The 15,000-nt window shown below is 50.9% G+C and overlaps 1 protein-coding gene across 1 annotated transcript in view; it reads left to right on the plus strand.

Annotated features, from left to right (window-relative positions):
* Nucleotides 1-12,541, plus strand: part of dync1h1 (dynein, cytoplasmic 1, heavy chain 1) — a 42,902-nt gene extending 30,361 nt beyond the window's left edge. The window contains 26 exon segments of the mRNA XM_056476424.1: nt 1,365-1,440; nt 1,665-1,787; nt 1,790-1,824; nt 1,922-1,958; nt 1,961-2,035; nt 2,241-2,301; nt 2,382-2,509; nt 2,582-2,632; nt 2,635-2,652; nt 2,655-2,696; nt 2,791-2,835; nt 2,838-2,908; nt 2,910-2,957; nt 3,036-3,117; nt 3,120-3,252; nt 3,942-4,024; nt 4,027-4,044; nt 4,775-4,983; nt 7,487-7,519; nt 7,522-7,581; nt 7,583-7,643; nt 7,964-8,040; nt 8,043-8,106; nt 9,099-9,272; nt 11,975-12,099; nt 12,204-12,541. Coding sequence (XP_056332399.1) covers nt 1,365-1,440; nt 1,665-1,787; nt 1,790-1,824; nt 1,922-1,958; nt 1,961-2,035; nt 2,241-2,301; nt 2,382-2,509; nt 2,582-2,632; nt 2,635-2,652; nt 2,655-2,696; nt 2,791-2,835; nt 2,838-2,908; nt 2,910-2,957; nt 3,036-3,117; nt 3,120-3,252; nt 3,942-4,024; nt 4,027-4,044; nt 4,775-4,983; nt 7,487-7,519; nt 7,522-7,581; nt 7,583-7,643; nt 7,964-8,040; nt 8,043-8,106; nt 9,099-9,272; nt 11,975-12,099; nt 12,204-12,332 — 2,058 coding nt within the window. The 3' untranslated portion in view covers nt 12,333-12,541.
* Nucleotides 12,542-15,000: the final 2,459 nt, after the last annotated feature.

Here is a 15,000-nt window from a genome sequence, read left to right on the forward strand (position 1 = left end):
CAATACATTACAGATAGGCTCACTGAACACAACCTAACAGATCACTCAGATCTGTTAGGATCAAATAGATTAGAAATCCCAAGAGTTCAGTCAAAGCAGGGTGAATCGGCTTTCAGCTACTACGCCCCTCGTTGCTGGAATCAGCTTCCAGAAATGATCAGATGTGCTCCAACATTAGGCACATTCAAATCAAGACTGAAAACACATCTGTGCAGCTGTGCCTTTAAAGAATGACTGTGCTACGTCCGACAGATCGAACTACTATGTTTTTCTCTTCTTTTTAATTCTTTATAACACATTTTATCAGCTTTTATTTTATTTTTATTCTTACCATTTCTATTATTTGTTTTTATTTTCTTATATGTTTCTTTTATCCTGTTATGTAAAGCACTTTGAATTGCCACTGTGTATGAAATGTGCTATATAAAAACTTGCCTTGCCTTGCCTTACACCTGACCTCAGATCAGTCTCCTCCTGACCCCAGATCCATCTCCTCCTGACCCCAGATCCATCTCCTCCTGACCCAGATCCGTCTCTCCTGACCCCAGATCCGTCTCCTCCTGACCCCAGATCCGTCTCCTCCTGACCCCAGATCAGTCATCTGACCCCAGAACAGTCTCCACCTGACCCCAGAACAGTCTCCACCTGACCCCAGAACAGTCTCCACCTGACCCCAGAACAGTCTCCACCTGACCCCAGATCAGTCTCCACCTGACCCCAGATCAGTCTCCACCTGACCCAGATCAGTCTCCACCTGACCCAGATCAGTCTCCACCGACCCCAGATCAGTCTCCACTGACCCCAGATCAGTCTCCTCCTGACCCCTGATCAGTCTCCTCCTGACCCCAGATCAGTCTCCACCTGACCCCAGATCAGTCTCCACCTGACCCCAGATCAGTCTCACCTGACCCCAGATCAGTCTCCACCTGACCCGGTGTTCTCTCCTGACCCCAGGTCAGTCTCCTCCTGACCCCAGGTCAGTCTCCTCCTGACCCCAGGTCAGTCTCCACCTGACCCCAGGTCAGTCTCCACCTGACCCCAGGTCAGTCTCCACCTGACCCCAGGTCAGTCTCCTCCTGACCCCAGGTCAGTCTCCACCTGACCCCTGGTCAGTCTCCACCTGACCCTGGTCAGTCTCCTCCTGACCCCAGGTCAGTCTCCTCCTGACCCCAGGTCAGTCTACATCTGACCCCAGGTCAGTCTACATCTGACCCCAGGTCAGTCTACATCTGACCCCAGGTCAGTCTACATCTGACCCAGTCAGTCTCCTCCTGACCCAATGTCAGTCTACATCTGACCCCAGGTCAGTCTCCTCCTGACCCCAGACCAGTCGTGTGTCTCTGACTCTCTGCTTTTGTCTGCAGCAAATCTTCATGTGGCTGGAGAGTAACTCTCCGGAGCTGTCAGTGCCGTACCTGTGGACGGAGGAGAAGACATCCAGTGAGTTCAACACGCACACACACGCACACACACGCACACACACGCACACACACACGCACACACCACACACACACAAACCCACACACACCACACACTGATAAAAGACATCCAGCACTCAAACACACACACAATGCTGTATTCTGTGAAGCTGAAGGTGTGTGTGTGCGTGCGTGCGTGCGTACGTGCGTGTGTGCGCGTGCGTGTGTGTGCGTGTGTGTGTGCAGCTGTGATTGGTCAGGATGTCCACCAGCTGCTGCTGATCCAGGCGTTCCGGCCGGACCGTCTGCTGGCGATGTCTCACATCTTCGTGTCTAAGGTGATGGGAGAGAACTTCATGGCCATCATAGAGCACCGCTCGACCTGGCCAACATCGTGGACAGCGAGGTACACACCTGTGTGTGTGTGTATATGCCTACATGTGTTCTCATGGAGATCCACTGATGCAGTATGTGTTGTTTTGTGTGTGTGTGTGCGCGTACAGGTGAAGCCGGGCACTCCGGTGCTCATGTGTTCTGTGCCGGGTACGATGCCAGCGGGTTGGTTCGGGATCTGGCTGCAGAGCAGAACAAACACATCACCTCCGTCTCATCGGTGAGTCAGCAGAACACACACACACACACACACCACACACACACACACTCTTCTGCACGCTCCACACATGATCATTCTCTGACAGACTTAATTTCAGTGTCTACAAATGTGCTGAATGAGTGTTGTTGATGATCCTCCATCCCTAACGAGAGGGAACGTGTGCGTGTGTGTGCGTGTTGTGTGGTGTGTGTCCGTGTGTCCGTCTACAGGCTCTGCTGAAGGCTTCAACAAGGCCGACAGAGACATCAACACTGCAGTGAAGTCCGGCAGGTGAGCAGCTGATCCAGTGGTGTGTTCCTTATGATGTGGAGACTATCAAGAGAGATCTGCTGACGTGTGTGTGTGTTCAGGTGGGTGATGCTGGAGAATGTGCATCTGGCTCCTGGTTGGCTGATGCAGCTGGAGAAGAAGCTTCACTCCATGCAGCCGCACGCCAGCTTCCGGCTCTTCCTCACCATGGAGATCAACCCCAAGGTCAGTGCACTTCCTGCTCGCTCTGCCTATATATGGTCACGAGTCCGTCGTCTGACGTTGACCGATTCTCCGGCAGTCCCTGTGAACCTGCTCCGCGCCGGACGCATCTTCGTGTTTGAGCCTCCGCCGGCATGAAGGCTAACATGCTGCCACCTTCAGCAGTATCCCAGTGGCGCGCATGTGCAAGGTGAGCCGCGGACGCCTGCAGACCTGAAACGGTGTTCAGCTCTGCCCCTGCTGTTCAGCGCTGCTAATGCTAATGCTGTCGATGCTCTTCCTCTGCAGGCTCCAATGAAAGGGCGCGCCTCTACTTCCTGTTAGCCTGGTTCCACCCGTCATCCAGGAGCGCCTGCGCTATGCTCCGCTCGGCTGGTCCAAGAAGTACGAGTTCGGGGAGTCGGACACTGCGCTCGGCCTGCGACACCGTGGACTGGCTGGATGATACCGCAAAGGTAAGTGTGTGTTGTGTGTGTGTGTGTGTTTCTTCTGTGCGTGTGTTTCTTGCGGCCGCTGACCTCTGACCTCTGCAGGGTCGTCAGAACATCCCCCCGGACCTCATCCCGTGGGCGGCGCTGCAGACGCTGATGGCGCAGTCGATCTACGGCGGGCGCATCGATACGAGTTCGACCAGCGGCTGCTCAACACCTTCCTGGAGCGCCTGTTCACCTGCAGCAGCTTCGACAGCGAGTTCAAGCTGGCACTCAAGGTGGACGGACACAAGGACATCAAGATGCCGGACGGGATACGGTCAGCACACACACACACACACACTCACACACACACTCACACTCTCTCACACCACACACACACACACACACACACCCACACTCAGAGTGGACGGACACAAGGACATCAAGATGCCGGACGGGATACGGTCAGCACACACACACACACACACACACACACTCACACACACACACACACACACACACACTCAGAGTGGACAGACACAAGGACATCAAGATGCCGGACGAGATACGGTCAGCACACTCACGCACACACACTCACACACACACACACACACACACACACAAGCACCACACACCAAGCACAAACATTTATCTGTCCAAAACACACGTCATGGTTTTCCCGAGTATGACCCTGCTTTAATATCTCCGCTGATCGCTGGTTCTGCTGGTTCTGCTGGAGATCAGTCCCACAATAGAAGAGTAATACTGCATCACCATCAGCCTGAACTCAACATCAACAGTAAACCCATCCCTTCATTCTGATTGGCTGATTGGACTCTTGCTCCAGGATCAACCCAGATTAGTCCAGAACATGTCCTGCTGGGTCAAATTGGGTCGGAGACTATCACAGGCTGATGAAGTGCAGGCGCGACATCACTCACTGCATCTGTTCACCACAGAGTTCCTCTGCATTATACAAATCGTGTGTGGTGTGTGTGTGTGGGTGTGTGTGTGTGTGTGTTGCAGGCGTGAGGAGTTCATCCACTGGGTGGAGATGCTGCCGGACACTCAGACTCCATCATGGCTGGGTCTGCCGAGCAACGCAGAGAAGGTCTGCTCACGACTCAGGGTACGAGCGGCGCAGTGTGCACTCATCAGTGTGTGTGTGTGTGTGTGTGTGTCTCTCTCTCCGCAGGTTACCCTCATCCTCGGTCTCTCCTGCTCTGCTGTGTACATGAGTGTGTGTGTGAGCGCACTGCGCACACTGGAGCAGGAGTGTGTGTGTGTGTGTGTGTGTGTGTGTGTGTGTGTTCCTCAGCCTCCAGGAGCTGTATTTCAGTGCCATCATGTCACTGTCGGCTCCGGCTCTCTCTCGGGCTCCTGCTGTGTGTGTGTGTGTGCGCGTGTGCGTGCGTGTGCGTGTGTGTGTGTGTTCAGTGCAGTAGCATGCGTCCTCTTGTGTTTATCAGTGCATGAGTGTTCAGGGTTGGTTTGAGACTCGTCTGTCTGCTGCAGTTCAGTGTTCAGTCATTCTTCAGAGAGAGAGAGAGAGAGAGAGAGAGAGAGTACATCTTCATTATTGTGCACTGCCCCTTTAATGGTTATGTTTAGCGTGTGTGTGTGTGTGTGTGTGTGTGTGTGGTGTGTGTGTGGTGCATGCGTGCCTGTGCGTGCGTGGTGTGTGGCGAGTCCTCCAGCACTTCATCTCCTCACTCTTTAACATGCTCGTCCCTCAGTGTTTGTGCTGCTGTTAATTTGCTCTCCCTCCTTCACTTCCTGTGGCTGTGTCCTCCCGCTCCTCACTTCCTGTGGGCGTGTCCTCCCGCTCCTCACTTCCTGTGCGCTCCGCGGCGGCGCAGGCACTGACATGATGGCGAAGCTGCTGAAAATGCAGATGCTGGAGGATGAGGACGACCTGGCCTACGAGACGGAGAAGAAGCAGCGCAGCACCTCCAGCTCCGACGCGCAGCCCGCCTGGATGAGGACCCTGCACAGCACCGCACGCACCTGGCTGCAGCTCATACCAGAGAGCGTCAACCCGCTCAAACGCACCGTGGAGAACATCAAGGTGGAGCACATACACTCACACACACACACACACACACACACACACACCAAACACGCACACAGCATGCACGCACACACACAACATACATATGCACACACACACACACGCACACACACGCACACACACACACACACACACACACACACACACACACACACACACACTCTCACATACACACTCTCACACACACATACACTGGAGCACATCAATGTGCAACACACACCACACTCACACACAGGGGTTGTACACAGAAACTGAAAGTCTGGTGTTAGAGCACAGTAACTGATCAGTCTAGTGTAGCTCCTCCTCCTCAGTCCAGCATCAGCTGCTGTAGCTCCTCCTCCTCAGTCCAGCATCAGCTGCTGTAGCTCCTCCTCCTCAGTCCAGCATCAGCTGCTGTAGCTCCTCCTCCTCAGTCCAGCATCAGCTGCTGTAGCTCCTCCTCCTCAGTCCAGCATCAGCTGCTGTGCTCCTCCTCCTCAGTCCAGCATCAGCTGCTGTAGCTCCTCCTCCTCAGTCCAGCATCAGCTGCTGTAGCTCCTCCTCCTCAGTCCAGCATCAGCTGCTGTAGCTCCTCCTCAGTCCAGCATCAGCTGCTGTAGCTCCTCCTCCTCAGTCCCATCAGCTGCTGTAGCTCCTCCTCCTCAGTCCAGCATCAGCTGCTGTAGCTCCTCCTCCTCAGTATAGCATCAGCTGCTGTAGCTCTCCTCTCAGTCCAGCATCAGCTGCTGTAGCTCCTCCTCCTCAGTCCAGCATCAGCTGCTGTAGCTCCTCCTCCTCAGTCCAGCATCAGCTGCTGTAGCTCCTCCTCCTCAGTGTAGCATCAGCTGCTTAGCTCCTCCTCCTCAGTCCAGCATCAGCTGCTGTAGCTCCTCTCCTCAGTCCAGCATCAGCTGCTGTAGCTCCTCCGCCTCAGTGCAGCATCAGCTGCTGTAGCTCCTCCTCCTCAGTCCAGCATCAGCTGCTGTAGCTCCTCCTCCTCAGTCCAGCATCAGCTGCTGTAGCTCCTCCTCCTCAGTCCAGCATCAGCTGCTGTAGCTCCTCCTCCTCAGTCCAGCATCAGCTGCTGTTCTCCTCCTCAGTCCAGCATCAGCTGCTGTAGCTCCTCCTCCTCAGTCCAGCATCAGCTGCTGTAGCTCCTCCTCCTCAGTCCAGCATCAGCTGCTGTAGCTCCTCCTCCTCAGTCCAGCATCAGCTGCTGTAGCTCCTCCTCCTCAGTGTAGCATCAGCTGCTGTAGCTCCTCCTCCTCAGTCCAGCATCAGCTGCTGTAGCTCCTCCTCCTCAGTCCAGCATCAGCTGCTGTAGCTCCTCCTCCTCAGTGCAGCATCATGCTGTAGCTCCTCTCCTCATCCAGCATCAGCTGCTGTAGCTCCTCCTCCTCAGTCCAGCATCAGCTGCTGTAGCTCCTCCTCCTCAGTCCAGCATCAGCTGCTGTACCCTCCTCTCTGTGTTGATTGACAGACAGGAGTCCAGCACAGTGGCCAGAGGGATTCTGAGGCGTTCTCCTCCAGAACAGTGTTCAGGTCACTCCTGATGCTGCTGGAGGAAAACCTGTCCTGACTCTCTCTCCAAACAGCCCAAAGTGCTCAATAATGTTTAGATCTGGGTACTGTGCAGGCCATGGGAGATTTCAACTTCACTGTCATGTTCATCAGACCGCTCTGTCTCCAGTCCGCTGTGTGTATCGCTGCGTCATCATCCTGATACACACCACCGCCTTCAGATACAGTGTTTGACCTATTGGGTCACATGCTCCTCCAGAATAGTTGGGTCATCCTTGGCAGTGACCCAACGCCCATCTACCACCAGTATTGGGCCAAGTGAACGCCATGATATTGAGCCCAAACCATCAGTGACCCCCCCATGCTTCACTCTGGACCTCAGTAGTCTGGGTGGGCCGCTTCTTTGGGGCTTCTCCACACCGTAACTCTCCTGGATGTGGGAAACACAGTGAAGGGGGACTCATCAGAGAACATACATGCTCCACATCGTCACAGCTCAGATCTTCACCGCTGCTCCACTGAAACCGGCGTTTGGCATCGGCAGGAGTGAGCGGAGGTTTGGGTCATATATATTGACCCAGTGGAGCTCCAGAGCAACAGTTCTGCTGGCACAGGAGAGTGGAGCTGCACATGTCATCCTGCAGTGAGTGGATCAGCTGTGCTCTGATGTGTTCTGGGTAAATCTGGGTTTATCAGCCGACGACCCTTTCAGAGAGCTTCCTCTGGCCTCCACAGCTCCTCCTGCTGGATGTGCTTCTTCTTCTTGGTGGTCTGCAGAACTGTGCTGCTCCTCCTCTCACACTCTGATCATCTGCTGGATGAAGATCAGTGAGGAGGGACCAGCAGGAGGAGACATGCAGACAGAGCAGCGACAACACTACACTGACCACAGCTGCAGAGTCACTGTACAAACCCTGTGTGTGTGTGTGTGCGCATACACATACAACACTGATGTGTGTGTTCCTTATAAACACTGGTGTGTGTGTGTGTGTTGCTGCAGGATCCGCTGTTCCGCTTCTTCGAGCGTGAGGTGGAAGACTGGGCTCCCGGATGCTGCAGGACGTGCGTCAGGATCTGACTGATGTGGTGCAGGTGTTGTGAGGGCAAGAAGAAGCAGACCAACGTCCTGCGCACACTCATCAACGACATGGTCAAAGGTAACACACACACAATTTCTCTTTTCTTTTCTACACACACACAAACACACCTCTCTCTCTCTCTCTCTCTCTCTCTCTCTCTCTCTCTCTCTCTCTCTTTCTCTCCTCTGTTCACACACACACACTGTCTCTCCTCTCTCTCTCTTCTACTTCTTCCTCCTCTGTTCACACACCACACACACACTGTCTCTCTCTCTGCTCTCTCTCTATCTCTCTCTCTCTACCTTTCTCTCCTGTCCTCCTCTGTCACCCACACTACACACCAACTGTCTCTCCTCCTCCTCCACACCTCCCCCCCTCCTCTCTCTCCTTTTGCGCAGGGTATTTCCTGCCGCGGAGCTGGAGCCGCTACACGGTGCCGGCGGCGATGACGGTCCTGCAGTGGGTCGGGGGACTTCAGCGAGCGAGATCCAGCAGCTGCAGCAGATCTCGCAGGGAGCCGCCCGCGGGGGCGCTAAAGAGCTTGAAGGTGATCAACAGATTAGCGCTAGCACTCATTAGCAGAGCCGCTACTGACGAGGGCCCGCTTGTCTGTTCGCTGTGGGACACACTGATTTGTTGTTCAGTTCTAGTTAGGCAAGGCCAGTGTATTTATACAGCACATCTCACACACCATGGAGAATTCAGCACGTTACATTGAACAAGAATAAAAAGAGAGCAGATAATAACAGATAAACACAGATGAAGATGTGTTCAACTGGTTATAAAGGACTGAAGAACAGGAAGACACTATAGTGTGATGTGTCGGCCGCAGCACAGTGCTCATTCAGTAAAGGCACAGCTACACAGATGTGTGTTCAGGTCCTGATGTGAATGTGTCTAATGTTGGAGCACATCTGATCATTTCTGGAAGCTGATTCCAGCAGCAGGGGCGCTGTTAGTAGCTGATTCCCCCTGCTCTGACTGAACTCTTGGAGTTTCTAGTTAAATGATCCTAAAGATCTGAGTGATCTGTTAGGTTTGTATTCAGTGAGCATATCTGTAATGTATTGAGCTCCTTTAGTGATTTATAGAGCAGTAATAATACTGTAAACTCTACTTCTGAATGTAACTGGGAGCCAGTGTAAAGACCTGAGGACAGGTGTGATGTGCTCTGATGTCCTGGTTCTGGTCAGAATTCTGGCCGCAGCGTTCTGGATGAGCTGTAACTGTCTGACTGTGTTTTGGGAAGGCCAGTGAGGAGGCCGTTACAGTAATCCACCCTGCTGCTGATAAAAGCTTCAACAAGTTTCTCTGAGTCTTCACTGGAGACACATCATCTGACTCCTGCAGTGTTTTGAGATGATAGTATCCAGATTTTACTGCTCTGACATGACTACTGAAACTCAGATCTGACTCCAGAGTCACACCTAGACTCTTGACCTTATTGTCTGTTGTTTGACCCTCAGAGCCGAGGTCCGCAGTCACCTTGAGAAGCTCATCTCTGTTCCCAAACGCTTCACTGTGCTGTGTGTGTTCAGAACATCCATGTGAACCTGGGCCGCCTGTTCGTGCCGGAGGCCTACATCACGGCCACGCGTCAGTACGTAGCGCAGGCTAACAGCTGGTCCCTGGAGGAGCTCTACCTGGAGGTGAACGTGACGTCTGCAGCCGCTGCAGCTCTGGACGCCTGCAGCTTCGGCATCAGGGGTGAGCGAGTGCAAACACACCAGCATCACGTCTTATAAGAACAGCACATTCACCACACTGAAGCTGATTCCTCTTAGCTGTAGCGCAGGAGTGTCCTCTGCTGGAGGATGAGCTGAGGTACTGCCTCATCCAGGGTCAATCGGTGTACTGCAGTGGTGATGTGCGGTCCTGTGATGTGGAGACAGTACACAAGAGCACTTTATTGATTGATTGATGATGAGAGAGGTCATTTACACAGAATAAAGCCTGAAACACTGCAGATTCCTCCGTCCTGCCCCATGAGCTGAACACAACGATTAAAGGCAAACACAGTCACACAGGGCGTAACGGCAGTCATGAGGAGGAATAAACAGACAGACGGAGGAATAAATAATAATAATGACAGATAAAGGTGGAGTTCTGGGTCCGTGTGTCTTTTGGTCATTGGATTTTCATTTCAGAAACAGATACTGAAAATGAAAAGAGCCGTTTGTTTGGATTTTAGCTTTAAAGGGCACATAGGTTACCCCTTTTTTCATATTTTATATTAGTCTTTTGTGTCTCCAGAATGTGTCTGTACAGTTTAAGCTCAACACACTCATCAGATTATTGATTAGAGCTGTCTGAAGTGTCTATATTATAGCTGGAAAAAAGGGTTTGCTGTTTTTTTGTACTGGCCCTTTAAGGCTAGTCCTCCCCACCCACCGTTCCCACATGCCTGTCAGCAGTCGCCGCCCTCGGCTGCCTCAGGAAGCAGATCTCACGTAACGTGTGTGAGAAATACTACAGTATTAACTTTACCCATCAGTGTTTGATGCATATGTTGTGGAGTTGCAACAATGTGTCACACACAATGTCATTACAAAGCTCACACACACACACACACACACACACAGCGAGGACACAAACACATAATGCAGACACACACACACACACACGTACGTAGCGCTGACATACACACACACACACACATAGCTCAGACACACACACGGAGAGAGAGAGAGACAGCGCGTTAAGCTTTGCACTGGTTTTGCAGGCATATGTGACAGGATACAGGTAATCTCCACTGCTGTATGGAGATCTCTTATATTAATGTATAAAATTAACCTGATTTAACGTCCACTAACATGTGAAACATGTGAAACTCACTCGTGATCACGTCTGATGAGGATTGATGACTCTAGTGAACTGAACAGAGCTTTTATTCCCAGCTGCTTTGCGCTCGTCCTCTCTTGATGATATGATTATACACGTGACTACCGGACATGTTAATATGCAGCTGTCAATCAATATTGGTGGGCGGGACCGCTCTCCTACGTAAAGTTGCGGTCGATCTGAAAACCGCTCCAATTGGTCCACCGCTTTTATGATGTTAAATTTGAAATAAATAAAGCACTGGGTGTGTTTATATCAGCCCAATATGACGCTCTATACACTATACTTACACTTCTGTCTAAACAGCTTGAACAGTAGATTATTCACCACAGATGCCCTTTAATATTAAAAAACTGAAACTGAAAGTGAAAGTGTTTTTGATTTTATTTGTGAATTTTAAACAGAAATCAACAAACGGCTCATTTTGATTTATAATGATGAAAAACAGAAAAACTCCAGTAAATGATTTAATCTTTATTATTGATGTTCAATAACCTAAAGTAAAATCAGCAGAAAACAGAAGAGAATAAACACTTGCTCTTTATATTCTGAAAGCAGATAGACAGACATGCTGCCACACACAGGCTAGTCTAATATAGGCTATTATTCCCACTTAATAATGTTATATGAGGATTTTCTTATAACTGTGTTTTATTAAGACATATTTCCCCTGCATATTAACCCTAACCCTAACCATCCCATGTCTTCTAAAAGCAGACCATCACTCAGCTTGCAGATGAGTTGTGTGGGTCTGTGCATGATTTCATACAGCCATGTGCAAATATAGCAGCAGACTTTTAATACATAAATTAAAATAATTAAAAACATAGCCTACTGATATATATATATATATAAACACAGAGAGATGAGCAGTGACTCCATACGAATGTCCAGTGTTACTGTCACTGCTGGAGTGATTTTAACAGTAAACTTTATTTTCAGAAAACTGTTCAGCAATGCAGATAATGCAGATGTCATCAATAATGTTGATTAATCCAGCTTCAATGAGGAAAATGTGTTTACAAAATCCTGTTATTACAGGAAAATCCCTCATATAACATTATTAAATGGGAATAATAGCCTATATTAGACTAGCCTGTGTGGCAGCATTGGGTCACTGTAAACACGTCTGTCTATCTGCTTTCAGAATATAAAGAGCAAGTGTTTATTCTCTTCTGTTTTCTGCTGATTTTACTTTAGGTTATTGAACATCAATAATAAAGATTAAATCATTTACTGGAGTTTTTCTGTTTTTCATCATTATAAATCAAAATGAGCCGTTTGTTGATTTCTGTTTAAAATTCAATAAATCAAAAACACTTTCACTTTCACTTTCACTTTCAGGATCTGTTTCTGAACTGAAAATCCAATGACCAAAACACACACTGACTGTGGATCTGACCCGAGTGATGACCAGCACACACACACACACACACACACACACTCACACTCACACTCTCACACACACACACACTGCAGGGTCAGACTGGACTAATTGACATCATCAATGTGAGTCTGATTGATCAGAAGCACTCAGTGTGTGTGTGTGTGTGTGTGTGTGTGTGTAGGCCTGAAGCTGCAGGGCGCCACCTGTGCTAATAATAAGCTGTCTCTGTCCACCACCATCTCCACTGAGCTCCCACTGACACACCTGCGCTGGGTGAAGCAGAGCAGCGGCGAGAAGAGGAACATGGTGAGTCTCTCTCACACACACACACACACACACACATTTATACACATATACTGTACACACTCTCACTCTCTCACACACACTCTTGTCTCTGTGTGCGTGCGCAGGTGACGCTGCCGGTGTATCTGAACTTCACCAGAGCTGATCTGATCTTCACTGTGGACTTCGACATCGCCACCAAGGAGGATCCACATCACTTCTACGAGCGCGGCGTCGCCATCCTCTGCACCGAGTAGAGGAGTGTGTGTGTGTGTGTGTGTGTGCTAATACTGTAGCAGATGTAGATTAACTATTACTCTCATTATCTGGGACGGGTCAGAAAGCTGGAGCATGTTGGAGAACAGACGGGGGTGTGTTTGTGTGTGTGTGTGAGTGTGTGTGTGTGAGTGTGTGTGTGTGTGAGAGTGTGTGTGTGAGAGTGTGTGTGTGTGATTGTGTGTGTGAGAGTGAGTGTGAGAGTGTGTGTGAGTGATTGTGTGTGTGTGAGTGAGTGATTGTGTGTGTGTGAGTGAGTGAGTGAGAGAGTGTGTGTGTGAGTGAGTGTGTGTGTGAGTGTGTGTGTGTGAGTGAGTGTGTGTTTCAGAGACGGTGTTTTAGATGGAAATATGCAAGTTGAATGGTTTCTTAAGATTGGTGGTTTTCAATAAAGCTCATGTAGTCATTAATACCCCTCCGCTGCAGTGTGTGTGTGTGTGTGTGTGTGTGTGTGTGTGTTAATTCCGCTAAGTCATGATCAGTCTTTTATCCTGCATGCAGATCAATAAAGTCAGATGTGTGGAAACATCCTCATCTCAGAGTCGTCCTTCAGTGAAGCTGCAGTGTGTGTGTGTGTGTGTGTGTGTGTGTGTGTGTGGTACAGTGCGCAGACATACAGCACCATTCGCTCGAGGTCCTGTAGCGACGCTCTCCTGTCAGCGCTCTTTATTAGAGGTGTAAAACAGCTAACACTGAGCAGATCAACAAGACTGAAGCTGCAGTGTGTGTGTGTGTGTGTGTGTGTGTGTGTGTGTGTGTGTGTGTGCTGGCCAGATGAACACACACACACACACCTGCTGTCTCTGGTTTAAGTGTGTGTGTTCCTCCATCATGCTCTCATGTACGTACACACACACACAGATGAATACGAGAGTTTATTAGTGATGTGCAGTGATGGAGCTGAATACACACACACACACACACACACACACACACACACACACACACATCATCAATACATCTCGCTGCGAAACACACTTGACTGAGTGAGCAGTGTGTGTTGTGCAGACATCAGATCAGACTTATATAAACGTGTGTGTGTGTGTGTGTGTGTGTGTGTGTGTGTGTGTGTGTGTTACAGCAGGCTCCTGTGAGCGCTCAGACTACAGCAGGTCAGAGGTCAGATCATTTATTTCAGAAACATCAGTGATGAGGAGCCTACTGAGGGGCTCTCCACATTCAAACAAACCAGAATAAAGTGCTCAGAGTGAGTGTGTGTGATCAGTGTGTGTGTGTGTTCAGAGCGCTGCAGTCTCCAGCTCCATGTCACTGACACACTGCCGCTTCCTGCGCATCCCATCGTCCAGCTCTCCTGCAGGGAGGAAGAACTTCCTCTTGGGCAGCGGTGTGTGTGTGCGCGCTGTGGGCAGCGGTGTGTGTGTGCGCGCTGTGGGCAGCGGTGTGTGTGTGCGCGCTGTGGGCAGCGGTGTGTGTGTGCGCGCTGTGGGCAGCGGTGTGTGTGTGCGCGCTGTGGGCAGCGGTGTGTGTGTGCGCGCTGTGGGCAGCGGTGTGTGTGTGCACGCTGTGGGCAGAGGAGTGTGTGCTCCAGGAGAGCTGATCCAGGACCTGCTGGTGAAGCCGGAGTCGGAGTGATCGGCTCCAGCACAGGCAGAGTCCAGCTCAGAGCCGCTGGAGGACATCTGGACGTCTGCTGACCTGAGACCTGCTGCTCGGACCACCGCACCTGATCTGAGACCTGCTGCACCGCCGGACCCCTGCGGGACCAAGGCTTCAGTGGAGGAGGCAGAGTCCTCAGAGCTGCCGTCATACGGGTCCAGAGTCTGAAACACAGCACACCGTTACACTGTGTGTGTATGTGTGCGCGCACATGAACCCTCAGTGATTCTTTAATGTGTGTGTGTGTGTGTGTGTGTGTGTGTGTGTGTGTGTGTGTGTGTGTATGTGTGCGCGCGCATGAACCCTCAGTGATTCTTTAATGTGTGTGTGTGTGTACTACTGTAGTGAAGTGTTTGGAGTCACAGAGACACAGAAACGCCGTCTGCTCACACTGATCCGCACACACTCGTGTGATGACTAAACAGCATATGAACACACACTCGGTCCGCGTGAGCGAACTCTCTGAACCGCTAGGCTAATGGTCTCACACTCAGTTCCTGGAGGGCCGCAGCGCTGCACAGATTAGCTCCAGCTCACAGCTGCTTCATGGCCTGTAGTGGTCTTGAACACCTTCAGTAGTGGATCAGCGGTGTCTGATCAGGGTCGGAGCAGAGTCTGACACCTGCCCCCGTGTTAATGAGCTAACTGGAGCCAGGAGTCAGTCAGTGTGACGTGTTGGTCAAAGCGGTCCTGCTCTTTAATGAACACACAGCAGGTTTGGAGCTCTCTGAAGACCTGCCATCTACAGGAGAGGGTCTCAGCAGTGTGTGAAGGCCTGGATGCTGATGTGTCCACTGTGAGACAGACTGGAGGACGTGTTCAGCCCTGCTGCTGCTCTTCTAGATGTGGTCGTCCTGTAAAGATGACTGCGACAGAGCAGAACACTCCATGAGGGAAGAGGACCCCTAGAGTCCGCTGAAGACCTGGAGATCTCTACCACAGCCTAACGCGTCTGCTGACAGACCGACTAGAGTAAAGCATCAGACAAGACTGATGTGAGGACACTGAAGAACACAGCGCAGCACGTTTGAG

Source organism: Danio aesculapii, chromosome 17 (assembly GCF_903798145.1).
Source record: "Danio aesculapii chromosome 17, fDanAes4.1, whole genome shotgun sequence".
Classification (NCBI taxonomy): Eukaryota; Metazoa; Chordata; class Actinopteri; order Cypriniformes; family Danionidae; genus Danio; species Danio aesculapii.